Raw genomic sequence first — 14,890 nt, 5'->3', positions numbered from 1 at the left:
CCAGCACCAGCAAATGTGGCTGCCTTCTGGGGTCTGCTGGGTCCAGGTGGCTTCAACAGTTTCTACCAAATGTCCTTCCAGCAGTGGAACTACTTTTCCCCCTGTGGCCCAAGAACCTCCGGACCCCACTCTGTTCCTGGGGATTCGCCCTTCCCACCAGAGCACCACCAGGTATGGAGCTGCTGAGTTGCAGCCTTTGCACTCCCCTTGTTTACAGTCTTAGTGGAATTTAAACCCTCTCCTTTCTCCTTTCTCCCTTTTTAGTTTAGTCGCTGCGGCTGTTTCCAATTTTCCACTTTCTCTCCAGCTGCTTTTGGGGAGGGATGTTTTTCCCGTATTTTCATCCCCCCCACCCCCACCCCCAGTCTCCATCCTCTCTCTGCTTGCAAAAGCAGTTCCCTACCCTCAGCGGCTTCTCGCTCCTGAAATTCACCTCTCCGTGCCATGTACCTGCTGAATTCTGTGGTTCAGGTTGTGCAGATTGTTGTGTTAATCCTCCAATCAGTTTTCTAGGTGTGTAGGATGGTTTAGTGTTGGTCTGACTGTATTTCATGGACCCTTGCTGCTTTATCAGGATTCACATTAGAAATTTTTATCATTTCCAATACCAGGAATAATTGAATCATTTTGAGGGTGGCTTGTTTTTATATTATTGACACAGTTAATCATATAACCAATTTCATACTTATTAGCTAGAAAGCTCAAAGCCAAAGGTGTGGCTTGTTGAAATGAATGTAGGATTTCAGGAAATTAATTTTAAATATTTTACAGTAAAATAGTAAAAGTATATGCTAGGTTAACTTGCACTGCCAATTTTTCTATAGCTTTTGAAAAAAAATGTCATGTGATAAGATAGTGATGAGGGAAATAAAGGCAAAAGAAATGTGGCATAAATTAAATCTCCTTACAGCTTGCAGCCCACCTGTAGACACCTGAAACATGCAGTGTGACCTTCCTCAAGGAACTCATGGCTGCCTTACTTCCTTAATGCTTTTGTTTTACTAAATACTAAAAGTCACCTTATCTTAATAGTAGCTAGCCCCTCAAGGTTCTGAAAGTCTTCCAAATTCCTTAGAAACTTAATCTCTATCCCTCCTCCCTCCACAAATCTAAAAATTTATAATCAGTCAGTCTTCACAACCTCAGTGCAGCTCTTTCAGCCCATGGGCCCTGTCTCCATGCTTTAATCAAATCACCTGTTTTGCACCAAAGATATCTCCAGAATTCTTCTTAGCCTTTTGCTCAAGAATCCCATCAGATAGTAACTATCATTATGTAGAGACACAAAAATTAGACTGTAGAAGAAAAGATAAATCTAAGAAAAGGCCAATATTAGGGCTCATTTTTTAGGGACCCTTAAGAAAAAAATTTCACAGTCTCTGAGTAACGAAAGAAAGGGGTTGAACACAACAGATTTGCTATTTGTTTTTATGCCAGGAAACACTCTAGCCAGGCAAACTAGACAGAATCACATCATATGTTTAAGTTCCTGCAAATTTCCATCAATTCAAGCTTACTAGATGTTCCTTTAATATAAATAATGATGCTCTCTTCTAGGTTGCTATCCAGACCATTTAAACATTTAATGAATGGTAAGTTCCTTCTTTCCTCTTAGGCTATTTCATTTCAGTTGCAAATTTACCCTGGTGAGTTTTAATTCTAGTGCGCAAACTTTACTAAAAGGGGACCAAATTAATGTAGAAAGGGCTTCTAAGTAATTATAATACTTATAAAAATGCAAACTGTAAAGTCAATTCATATCTGTTGAATGAATGTATTCATTACAATCTGTGAGTACATTAGAATAAAATTATTACTAAAATAGTTTTTTTAGGAGAGGGTCATAATAAGGAAACTATTTGTTTACTCTCAAAATTTATTTACTGCCATAAGGTGAGATTCTTTTTAAATATAATCACATTTTAGAGGAGAAGATATTTGAAAGTATTGATAAGACCTAATAATCTCTTCTTTACCTTGGCAGAAAACAAGGTTAATAAATGACTAGCATAAGCTTCCCTAAAGGCTTGCTACCTTGAAAAATGGCTGTGAATCATTTACTACAATAAATTACATGGAATATTTCCATATGCTTTCTAGCTCTCCCCAGATGAGTGGCTCCAGGGAGAAAAAGAATCATTAGAAATGCATTTGCTAAAATATGAGTATTTTTCCATCATTTTAGATTTTTTGTCTTTAGAAAAATTGAGTACAATATATATGGGGGCTGCTTTTTCCCCCTTTTTTGATTAAAAAGGTATTATAATTCAAAGGAAGGACTCACCACTGGATGTTTAAAAATTTTATATTCATATTTGATATTAAAGTACAATGGTTATTTTATAAATATTAATCTAATTTATACCCAATTATATTTTATAAAAATTTTAAATTAAAACTAGTGTCAGATATAATATATGACCAATAAGACTAAGGCCGGTTTGCCAATTTTGATATTGGCTCTTTAAAGATCATATAAATGGGGGTGCCTGGGTGGCTCAGTTGGTTGAGCATCTGGCTTTGGCTCAGGTCATGATCTTGTGGTCTGTGAGTTCGAGCCCCGCATTGGGCTCTGTGTTGACAGCTCAGAGCCTGGAGCCTGTTTCAGATTCTGTGTCTCCCTCTCTCACTGACCCTCCCCCATTCATGGTCTGTTTCTCTCTGTCTCAAAAATAAATAAATGTTAAAAAAAAATTTAAAGATGATGCAAATGACATTTAAAATCACCTCATCAAAAAAGAGTAGTAGGGGTGCCTGGGTGGGTGAGTTCAGTGTCAGACTCTTGATTTTGGCTTAGGTTGTGATCTTGGTTCTGCTGACAGCTGGAGCCTGCTTAGGATTCTCTCTCTTCCTCTCTCTCCACCCCTCCCCCGCTCACATGCTCCTGTGCTTATGTGTGCTCTCTCTCTCTTTCAAGATAAAATTAAAAAAAAAAAAAAGTATTTCTACATCAAAAAGAGAAAGCAAAAGACAAACAATGATTGGAATAAATAAGCTGTTTAAAAGTCTGTACATGAAAACACACCAGAAATAAAATGTCAGGTCAGAAGAATGTCTGCAACACATATCACAGAAGGTAGTAATCTCAAAGTATTTGTATAAGTGGACAAGAGAAACAAGAACTCCCTCAATCAGCAATGAAAATATAGGCAAAAACATGACTATAATATCTTCAAAGTATTGATGTCCATTTTTAAACTGCTTAAGTGCATTGATAATGTTAGAGATACGATTTCAAATAAAATAAAATGTTTCTCATACTAAATTGGCAAAGTTCAAAAACAACGCAAAAATACAATACCTGTTTAGAGTTCTCCACTCTGACCATAATCCTGGGGGAGTGGAGTTGGAAATCAATACAAATGCAGTGAACATACACTTGGTGGGGAGTCGGCCAGATTCAGAATCAAACTGGCTTTACCCCCTAATCATGTTACCAATCTCTCAGGGTTCCCATTACACTCATGAGTAAAATCAGGAAAGTAACACTATGTATTTCATAGATTGTTGTGGGAATCAAAGGCGGTAATGCATATAAAATGTTTAACATAGTACCTCTCCCTATTTTAGCTATTAGTCCCATTAAACTGGTAAAACCTTAAAAAGAACAATTTGTCACCATATATAAAGCCTCATAATGTTGCATCAGTTTTGACCTATAAAATTTACTTCTAGACACTATTTTTAAAGAAGTGAATATGGATACTCACTAGATTTTTGCTACAAGGTTATTGATGAGCCTGATCTATAATGATAAAAATTCACAAATGGTACTGTGTATTAAATAATAAGGGACTGGTTAAATAAGAGCTATGCATTAAAAATAGGCCCTGTTTAGGTTACGAAGTTATTAGTCAACAGCTGAAAAGAAGCTAAATTTTTTTGGTTTTAAACAGTGAATATGTCTTAAGTTTGTGAGTGTAGTGTGTGGTCAATAGTGTAAGTAGAACACTAACAGTGAATTGAAGATACATGAAAATGCACAGAGCACACACAGAACAGAAAATTAGCAGACATATGTCTAGAGTACAAAAAAACTATTAGAACATCAAGGGAGACAAGGCTGGAAAGTCAGATGGGGATGAAATTATGTGGGATTTTGTATATATCATTAGTAAGGAATTTTTATGTTATTCACTGGGCAGTGGAGAATCGCTGGAGATTTTAATCAGATTTTAATTCTAATGTGGTATATACAGAATGTATGTATGAAATTCCATATGATATATGGAAATGAGGTCTTCTGACCACACAGGTGAAAGAAAATACAGACTAGAACAAAGATGTAGGCCCTAGTTACAAAGGGTCTTAGAGGTGGGAGTCAAGGGATATCATTTTCATGGAAATACCAGGATTTGGTGGCCAAACTTCGGAAGTGTGTATGCTGGATTTAAATTTTGGATGCTTATGTGAAAGAGAAGAAAATGGGTACAGTGTGGAACAATTGAGTTTGAGATGCCTGTAGAGATTTCCAGTAATTAATTGGCAACAGATTCCAGAGTTCAGGAGAGAGGTTGGGGATGCAGATATAAATCTGAGTTATTAGCACTGGAGGGGACATGGAACTGCTTCCAGAGAATTTCATCTTTTCAGAAGTATAGAGAAGACAATCCCATAACTTTTTAGTATGTACTTTCTACTAGGAAATTGTTCAGTTTTTCTTTCACTTGTAAAAATTTGTGTTCAAGTTTTAATCAAATTCCTCTTTATTTTCATTCTTTTGAAAGTGTTTAATGATCTCGTATTACTTGTTAATGAAAGCATTTCAAGAACAAATAGGAATGGGCTTTCTAATTTATTCTTTGAGATAGAAGATTTTATTATTAAGGTTCTAAAAGAATACCTCAAGATCAAATGTTGAATGTAATAATTCAACAGTTGATATCTTGTTTTTTATGGTATTCGGGCTACAAAAACTTCCATGCATTCTTTCATTTACTTGGCTAGTTTTTATTAGGTGCCTACCATATCCCAAGCCCTGCAGGTGCTAGGGGTGAGAGAATATGCTGGATATTTGAGTGTTTAAGAAAAATATTTCCAACAACTACTGAAAAGAAGTTTTTTTCTGATATCTCCAAGAAAATTAAAACCAACAAACAAAACAAAAAAACTGTGCAAGGAGAAATGGTTAAGGGATAGTTGTCAATTAACATAAAGCACCTTCTCTTAGAAATGCAACTGAGTGGGGCATCTGGGTGACTTAGTCAGTTAAGTGACTCTTGATTTCAGCTTAGGTCATGATCTCACAGTTCATGAGTTTGAGCCTTGTGTGGGGCTCTGGGCTGTCAGTTTGGAGCCTTCCTCTCTCTCTGTCCCTCCCTCTCATTCTCTCTTTCAAAGGAAATAAACTTAAAAATAAAAAAAGAAACCCAACTGAGTGGAAATGCTAAAAAAATGTTAACATTTGTTATGAATTTTGTGCAAAGAGTGAGAAATTTGAATATTTTATATGGGTTGGGGCTACTTTTAAAAATTTTAAACTAAATAACCATAAAAATAGATACTGCTTCCATGGTAACATAAGAGAATAACAATAAAAAACAGGGAAGGTAGCTCTGAGAATAAAATCCTAGAATCTGTTCTTTTTTAAAGTCAAAAGTGTAAACATGTTCCTAAATATAGACTAACTAGGATTAATCATCCAAGAAATATTGAGTTCCATCAAAATATAAATCATAATAGGGTTTTTATGTGATGGTTTAATTTTTTCATAATATACATTAAAACAAGAGAGGCAGTTAATTTTATTAAGCTTAATAATACCATTGAAAGTGTTGTACATTTTATCTTGCCTCTGGCATTAGCCACTGAATGAACACTTTATTTTTTTTTATAGAGAAAAGAGAAACAATTGAGAACAGAAATGGAAATAAGAGAATTGATGGCAATAGACCAATATATGTAATGAGTGTCTAGAATATGCCAAGCTAGTATTAGTTATGCAAATTTTACTAATCTGTAGAGGAAAAAAAGGGCAAAAGTCTTTTATTCACTTTGTAAATAAAATATTAAAGCTAAAAAATATTAACTAATTTACCATAAATGACCCAATTAACCAGAACAGAGCAAGGCTCTAAAATGATACTCTTTTATACTCAATAGTTCAATTTTCTCCATTTTAATTACGAAAACAATAGATATATACAGAAAAATGGGGTAAAAAGTAAAATTTCCCATTCCAATTCATTGTTCTCAGCAGAGGTAATTATATTCCAGATATAATCTGTTAAGAATGCTTAGAAATCTATTACATTTATATAAATATAGGTATTATAGATACTTTGAGAAAAATGTTCATATACATTTTTCATAAATAAAATAATTCAAAGTAAGTCATATTCCAAATTTCTTCCCTTTTCAATTTTCCATGATAATAAATATAGACCTCTCTTACTCCAGTGGCTATATAGTATTCTATATTGTAGATGCACTGTGATTTCTTTAAACATTCCTATCTGGGTAAATATTTAGTCATATCCATTGTTCATGTTATAACAAAAAGGGCTCCTATATAGACTTTTTTCTATGTGTATTTGTAGACCTGAATTTATGTAGATGGAAAAATACTGGTTTTAACTCCTATCTTGCCATTAAGTTGATAATATAGAAACATTAGAATACGTGTAGGTATGGGCTTTTTGCTTATTGTTTGTTCACTTTATTAATGAATCCCTAAGATTGATGTCTTTAGATACTTTTGGTTACTATGACAATAACAACACTTTTTGGCAACGTCTACATAGTTTTTAGGTACCTGCCATATCCCACGCACTCAGCCAATGGCTGGAGATGAAGACAGGAGTAAGACATAGTTCCTGCCAACAAGAAGATTATGGTAGAGTGGGGTAGCTTATTCCTGCATATTTGAACACTTATAAATGAATAATGTAATTTTTAACATTTATGATCCAGGTGTTTTGTGTCACTTAGAAAAATACAGATATATGACTAGTTATCCTTTTTAATACTATGGCAACTTAAAAAACTTTAGGAGGATTGGGGTGCCTGGGTGGCTCAGTCGGTTGAGCGTCTGACTTCGGCTCCGGTCATGATCTCGCAGTCCATGAGTTCGAGCCCTGCGTTAGGCTCTGTGCTGATAGCTCAGAGCCTGGAGCCTACTTCGGATTCTGTGTCTCCCTCTCTCTGCCCCTCCCCCGCTCATGCTCTGTCAAAAATAAATAAAAAAACATTTAAAAAAAACTTAGGATAAATCATCTAGGTTATCTTCCTCCTTCATTTTCATCTGCATTAGAATCAGAAGGATGTCATAAATAGTGTAGCTTTTTGGAATTCTATAGATTATCATGGTCCAGATGATCAGTTGACCTTTTTTCATAAGCTGCTGAAACACATTATGGGAGACACTTCTACATGTCCACTCAGTATCCATGGTAAATGAACTGTATGGAGTAGTCACATGTAAGTGTAGTAAAATATTCAGTTTTTGTGCTAGAGGTATTCAAGTAACACATTTCTGGCCAAAAAGACTTATAGGGAGGTATGTGAAGCCTTTAGGGAGTCTTGTTTTTCCTAATAAAAGGACAATCATGGTTACTACAGCTCTTCTCTACCCCTATTTCTTCCTGCCTTGAAAGTGGACATGATATCTGGAGTTTCAGCAGCCCTCATGTGACCAGCCAATGATAAAAGTTAACTTTACGGATTGAAGAATGCAAAGATAGAAAGTTTTTGGTTTCTTTGCAAAGTCACTGAGGACCCAAACAAATGTTAAGAGTTGACTACTTTCAAATTTTTTACTGTCATTTGGGAAAAAATTAAACAATGCACAGTTAGTCGTCTAACAGTTCAACTTTTCCATTTCCAGCTGAATTAATTGGGATTACATTGGTTTTGGTAGTAGAGGCCTCTCACATTCACGGTGAATCAATATACAAGCTGGACCATTTGTGAGTGCTCTGCCATTGTTCTGCCTATATTGTTGTTCCTATTTTGTTTCATAAAGTTACTTTTCCATGCTTTAATTTAGAGACTATGGTTTAAATATTTTCCTGCTTACACTGAAATTTTGGACAATTAGGATTTTAATAAATATTTTTTTGGTTTTTAAAAAATTCCTTTTTTAATGTTCTCCATTGAATCACACAGATCCTATTTGAAGTATAGTGTCAAAACTCAACATGGCTATTGCTTTTTCTCTGTAGATTCTTGGCACATTCAACTGCTTTACCTCTGTAACCATGATGTGCTGGACAGAATAACTTTTGTTTCCTAATTTTACTCTAATGTACTAAACAAAGAACTCACTGGTGTATGTCTCCTCCACTTTTGTAGACAACTTGTCTACTGAGGATTAGCTACTTCATACTCCATTATAAATCTCTACAAATCCCAAATTCTGTTTCTCAAAATGGCCACAACAGCAGGGCTGCCCCATCTGAAGACTCACAGCTAAGCAGCCTCCACATGCCCACCTTGCAGAGCCACTTTTCAACATTTAAAGAGCGTACAAGAAACTTGTTATAGTCTGACAGGACTCTAATAATTGGACTGCAACACACACACACACACACAAAAAAACTGTCTTGGACTTTTAATCAAGCATCAATTTTGTTTAAATACTACATTTTTTACCTGGTCCAAAGAGCATCTTCAGACACCCAAAGCAAAAATGTAACAGATGTGCTTACTCATGCATTTAAAAATTTTACTGAACCCCAGAAATTCATAGAAAACACGATATACATAAACATATACAAAAACAATTTAGAATAAGCACCATTGGGAAAACATCATAGTTGAGGGGTTATTTCATACTATTCAGTTAATAACAGAATAAAATGTGGTCCTCATTTGCCCATACATGGTAAAATGAGATAGGTCTAAAATATTTGGCTATCTTCATTAATTGGGATCATTGAAAATGCTGCCCTATTAAATTCTGTAGTGCTTTCTTAAGATACTTAGGGTAATAGGGAAATTAGTTCTTGATTTGAATGCCCATTAATTTCTTAAGCTAAGACTTTATTGTTATTGGCATGTGAGTCCTGATTTACTATGATTGCTTCACAGCAATATTCTCCCCCAAAGATGAAGCTGATAAAAAAAAAAAAAAGAGTTTACCTGATTTCCTCCCATACCATGACAGTTGAATATACCCACTTTTTCATTTTCCTTGCGGCCCATGTTGTCTAAACACTGGTTGGTTTCAACATTTCTTATCTAAAGGAAACATACAAAAACATGTCAGAAAGTCTTGCTGGTGTTATCAAATTGTATATTGATAATAACATGATAAATGTTTGCAAGGAAATTTCTCCAAGAAGAACACAAAATATTTGTCTTTTTTTCTGTCTAAACTCCTACTTAAGTAAACTTGAACAGCAATGGCATTGTCATTAGCATATAATCAAGAGGCACTCCTTGTTCAGAGAATGGGGAAATATCTATATATTACAAATTATTCATTCCCAAATCCTTTTAAAATTAGGGCAGTTGCCAAATTCCACTCAAAAATCCATAGTCTATTCTTGAACTCCTGTGGTACTGTATGCAAAGGAATTGAAACAAATTGGTTAAATATTCAAATTTATGTGTCTTTAGATTGCTTTATTACTAGATATTCCATCATATGTTAATAAAGATTAATTATTGTTTATTTCTGTAACTAAAACCTATCCATTCATCTTTTTTCATACCTAATGCCAAACTTAATGGAAAAGAGTTGATCTAAGAAGAGCTATTATAAAGCTAAATGGTGATTTCAGATTAAAAATCCCTCAAAAACAAGATTAAATTGCCAAGTGCAAGCATAAGATTCTTGGTTTACACTCAAATACTGCATTAGTTCCATAATTAATATAATGTCAATTTGTCTTTGGGACACATGTAATTACAAAAGCCAATCATTGAGTTTAAAGATGCTAAAATTACTAAATCAAGCACAAACGAATAATTAAAAAGGCATTTCTAATAAATGGAATGGGAATGTTTTTAATTTTTCCCTTAGTCTAAACTACAAGTATGTATTTATACTTGTCCACTCTGCTTCCGAAAAGTTCTTAGCTGTGACTCTTATTAGAACCTGCATATCTTACTATTCACTTATACGTTATTTGCATACATCTAATTAGTCATCTATGCTTTAGGTACATATTTCTTTCTTCATATTGGCAAATGAATAAGATCACAAACTTCTAAAAAGGGTAGATGAGGTTTATACGAATCACTTTTTTGTCTGATGCAGAATGCAAAGGGCAAGTAATGGTTCCTGGAATTGGGAAAAGTGGTGTGATTTGCTTTAAGGCCCCAGTCAGCAATTGAGAATAGTGGGGATTGGAATTCATACTTTGCAAAGGTTGAAAGAGCTGAGCAGAAGTGTCAATGCATTGAGATTTAGAGCAGGATTATAGATCCTTTCATCAAGAACCTGAGCTGCAACACATTAGAAAGATCAGAACACACCATGAATATTAAAGAGAAAGGACGTAAGCTTCAAGAAGCAAAATCATGTTCTAGTTCCACACTGGTAGGTTTAGGGCTGAAATACACTCTTAATCTGATATAGGTTGGTTCAGGCACTGAAGGATACTGAGACTATAAGTGAAGATTAAAGGTTTCAGGACCTGTAGCTTGACAGAATTGAGAAAGGTGACAATTGATAGATGATGTTTATCAGGCTGCCTATGTTGCATATGACCTAATCAACACATGACATAAAAGTTTATATTTAAATTCTTTATATCCTACTTTAACATTTCATAAAAGGCAAACTTCTTGAGAAATAATAAAATGCTATATTATTCTTAAAAAGTACAGAGTAGTATAATACTATAACCCTTAGAGGAATAAATTGTCACAAAATGATTAATTCACCTTTACATGTAAGCTATGCAATCTGATTCAGAGGACCTCTGCTAGATTCATGATACTTGAATAGATTCTGGTTAATAATTAAAGGGGCAACATGTTGTCATTTATAAAATTTTGTCTTTTTGATGGACAAAAGAAGATTTGAAGCCATATTCAGACCTGTACATACTCTGACAGTAGCATTTTAAAGGGACATATGAGGATGCATATCATCCTACTTTTTGACAAACTAAGCACAGAACTTAAGGATGCTTCCAAAGTATTTTGTCCCCAGTAATTATTATTAACCTATAGCTTATAGACCTATAAGCTTGGTCTGTAACTCCTCTTATGAATGCATTTATCCAACAAATATTATTGAGAGTATGTATACTTCATGTAAACACCATTGAAGGTGCTGAGGCTACTGAAGTGATCGAAATAAACATAGTCCTCTCCACCATGAAGCTTATATTTTAGAGAAGAGTTTAATGCACAAATACATTTGTAATATATCAGAAGCTCAAGAACTTCTATGAAGAACACAGGAAGGGTAGAGAAAGTGATGGAAGGAGTACTATTTTAGATAGGGGACTAGGAAGGCCACTCTGAGAAAATGATACTTGAAGATATACCTTAGTAAAGTGAGAGAATAACCATATTTCCATGTGTGGAGAAGTAGTCCAGACAGAGGGAACATCAAATGTATGCTCTCTGCAGCTGAGAAAAACTGAGTCAAACAACAAGCTTAGCAATATGGCCAGGGTGCAGTGAACAAGGGGCAGAGGAGAGAGGTATCCAACGCTAAATAAAGTAAGAAATCATTAAGTGTTTAAGCCTGAAGATGACCTATTTATAGCTTTCTCTGGCTGCTGTGAGAACAGATTAGAGGGAGTAAAGAGTAGAGGCAGAGAAACACGTAAGGGGAGTCTTGTCGTCATGCCGGCTAGAGATGGTGGCTGCTTGAAATAGTAGGATAGCGATAGAGGTGGATAGGTCAAACTGGGGATGTTTTTAAGACAGACCCAAATAAGATTTGTGATTGAATTGGATATGAGCTATGAGAGGAAAAAAAGACAAGCATTCCAAGGTTTTGCCTGAGCAAATGGACAAATGATGTTTCCCTTTACTGGAAACAATTTTCTGAGTTCTTGCATGTTGATAAATATATATATGGCCTTTATATTTGAAAATCAATTTGGTATATCTGAAATCCTTGGCTCACAATCTATTTCCTTGAGTATCTTTAAAATGTTATGCAATTTACTTCCAGCATAAATAGTTGCTTTTGAAAAGTCTAATGATAATCTGGTTTTCTTTGCCTTATTCTTTTTTACAAATGTCTATTTGCTTGAATGCCAAACTGATCTTTTTCTTTTCTTTAAAGTTCAATAGAGTTAACACTATGCATCTTAATATCATTCATTCTGGATCACTCTTCCAGAAACATAGCATTCCTTTTCAACATGTAGTTTCAAATTTACTTTCAGGAAAGCATTTTCTTAAATTATAGTTAGTAATGTTCATTTTATTTTATTGTTTTGATTTTTCCCATTAGAAAATCCTATTGTTTTGGATCTTCTTGCTTCTCTTCTATATGTGACCTTCTATTAAAAGTGGAATTATTGGGGGTTTCTGGGATTATTGACTTGTGTTGTTTCAAGGTTAGTCTTTGTTTCTAAATGAATTCATTCTTTAATTTCTAATTCTTTACTACATTTCATGCACTCATTTTAAAAGTATTTCTAAGTTTGATTTATAGCATTATTTTCTACATTTTATCATTATACAATTTATTTTAGTTCATTTTGAAATATTAGGTACACTTTTCCTGTCTATGGGCATAAAGCTTTGGTGTCCATGCATTGTTTGTAGAGAGATCATTCCCCTCCTTGTTATCTTTATTCTTACTGTGGCCATCCTCTTCTAATTATTATTGTTCTTATTATTACATGAATCCAATTCTCCTGACCTTTTAAGAGAGAGGGTTTTATCAGGAGACCATTTCTTTCTTTTCTATTTTTGGGAATCAGCTGGAATCTTTAAACTCTTCTGTTGCCTGATTCCCAAGTCCACACATTCCCATTTAGATGGTGGAGGGTATCACTTGGCCATCTGGGGTTTTAAAATCCCCCCAGGTAATTCTAATGTCCAGCAAAGTTTAACAACTAGCATTTTGGAGGGAGTTATGCAGGTTTTTGATGTTAAATGGTGACATTACTATTATAATTAGTCTTCCTTTCTAAAGTAACTTTTTCAGTGGTTCCCATCTGGAAAGCTTTTATAATATGGTTCTGCCTGGCCTCGCCCTCATAGATTCTGATCCAAATGCTCTAGAATAGGACCAGGAGAGAGCTTAAAGCTCTGCACATAACTTGAGTGTATATTCAGGGTTGAAACCCCTTGCATCGGTAGAACATAGTGGAGTACTTGCTAGTTGGAGGACTACCTATTTTGAAGACTCTGGGTGCTGGTGGAGAGAAAAGGAGGTCTTCATAAAGTCGATTCCCTCAGTGCCCAGTGGGAAAGTTGAAGGGCAAATGTTCCCAGCTGTCCCAACTGGGAATGTTTATATAGAAGACCACTTCTAACTAACTTCACAAGTCTGGCTCTCCCGTTCCTGTACTTTTCTGAAAAGTTGAAATAATAGCCTTCTATTTTTTGAGATCTCCTGGTTCTGTTCATTTCTCCTATTTTCATCTGGATTTTCCATTTCCTTTGTCCTCATTGTTTCTTACCCCTTAATTGGGCTTTATTCCTTGAAGTTTCTTCTAAGAAGGAACTTCAGCTAGTGAGTTTTAAGAAATCACAAGTCTCAGAGTGTGTAAGCCTTTCAGACATTAGAAAGGAGACTTTTCACTGACTTACAAATTGGACTGTATGGAAACACCTCTCCCAGTTTCAGCTACTATTATCAAAGTGGCCTGAGGCAATTTCTCATGAGTATCTGTTAGCACTTTGGGGGTTATCTGGGTCTCATTTCCATCAGACATCCCATTGCTTTCTTTGCTTCCTCCGGCAAAGATTGGAGTATCACATGGTCATGAAATTGACAACTTCTATTTTGGGATTTGTGAGAATACCTGCCACCTAATTTGATAGTGTTTTCTATCAATTTTTTGTTTTGCTATCCTGGATGCTCTGTTTTAATGGGAGAACTCAAAGAGATTCAAACACTGCATCACTGCTGCCACTGCTTATTTTTGGATTTCTAAAATAGACTGATTTGGGGGACTTCATGAAAAGATGCTTGTGCTATTTTTGATAATGTTCTAACTATTCCACAAAATGATTTGGTAGTTTCTAGACATGTAATATTACCTGTCCCTGAGGATATAGCAGGTGCTAAGAAGATATAAAATAGAAGCTCAAGTCAAATCTGATGAAGTTGGCTAGATTTGGGATCTGGACTAGAAACAGATAGGAGTCAGTGGTTTAGGACAGCTGTCAGAATGAGATGAGATGGGGTGACGACCACCACCACTAATACCACTGCCACTGCAATAATAATAATTAGCAATCATTATAATTGTATGTGCTATGTGCTGTTCCAAACACTTATGCGTAACAGGTAATTTAATATTTACAACCAACCTATTACCCCCATTTCATAAATGAAAATATTAAGATACAATGAAGTTAAATAATTTGTCCAAACAAGGAATTGAAAGCTATTATCATGACATTGGGAATTGCCCAGTCCTGACCTCCAGATAGGCGAGCAGTATTTATCAGAAAGGAGATGAGAGGAAGGAGCAAGGAAGGATTGAGTTCTAGCTAACCAGAGGTAAAGGGTACAACAGGTCATTCAGACAATGGTGAAGACATATGGAACAAGACACATGAAAGCAGGCTAGGATCAGACCTAGGGGACTAAATCATGAAGACTAGATGCCCCACTGTTGGGCTGAGGTCATGTAAATCATTTCTGGCTATGGCTAGGATGACATTAGATGCAAAAAGGATAGAACACAGAATGGGTATCAATAGCCAACTTAAAAATCGAGAGACAGAGACATCACCTGGATAGAGACAATATCAAAAGGTTTATGTCACTAGGCCGATACAATCCAGATTAAAA

At 35.2% G+C, this 14,890-nt stretch overlaps 1 protein-coding gene across 2 annotated transcripts in view; it reads right to left on the bottom strand.

Moving 5' to 3' along the window:
- Positions 1-14,890, bottom strand: part of GALNT13 (polypeptide N-acetylgalactosaminyltransferase 13) — a 503,024-nt gene that overhangs the window by 39,679 nt on the left and 448,455 nt on the right. For both annotated transcript variants that reach the window (XM_042948793.1, XM_042948794.1), the window contains exon 10: positions 9,082-9,180. In XM_042948793.1, coding sequence (XP_042804727.1) covers positions 9,082-9,180 — 99 coding nt within the window. The remainder of the gene's footprint in view (positions 1-9,081; positions 9,181-14,890) is intronic.

Source organism: Panthera leo, chromosome C1 (assembly GCF_018350215.1).
Source record: "Panthera leo isolate Ple1 chromosome C1, P.leo_Ple1_pat1.1, whole genome shotgun sequence".
Classification (NCBI taxonomy): domain Eukaryota; kingdom Metazoa; phylum Chordata; class Mammalia; order Carnivora; family Felidae; genus Panthera; species Panthera leo.
This window is presented reverse-complemented; position numbering and strand designations above follow the sequence as displayed.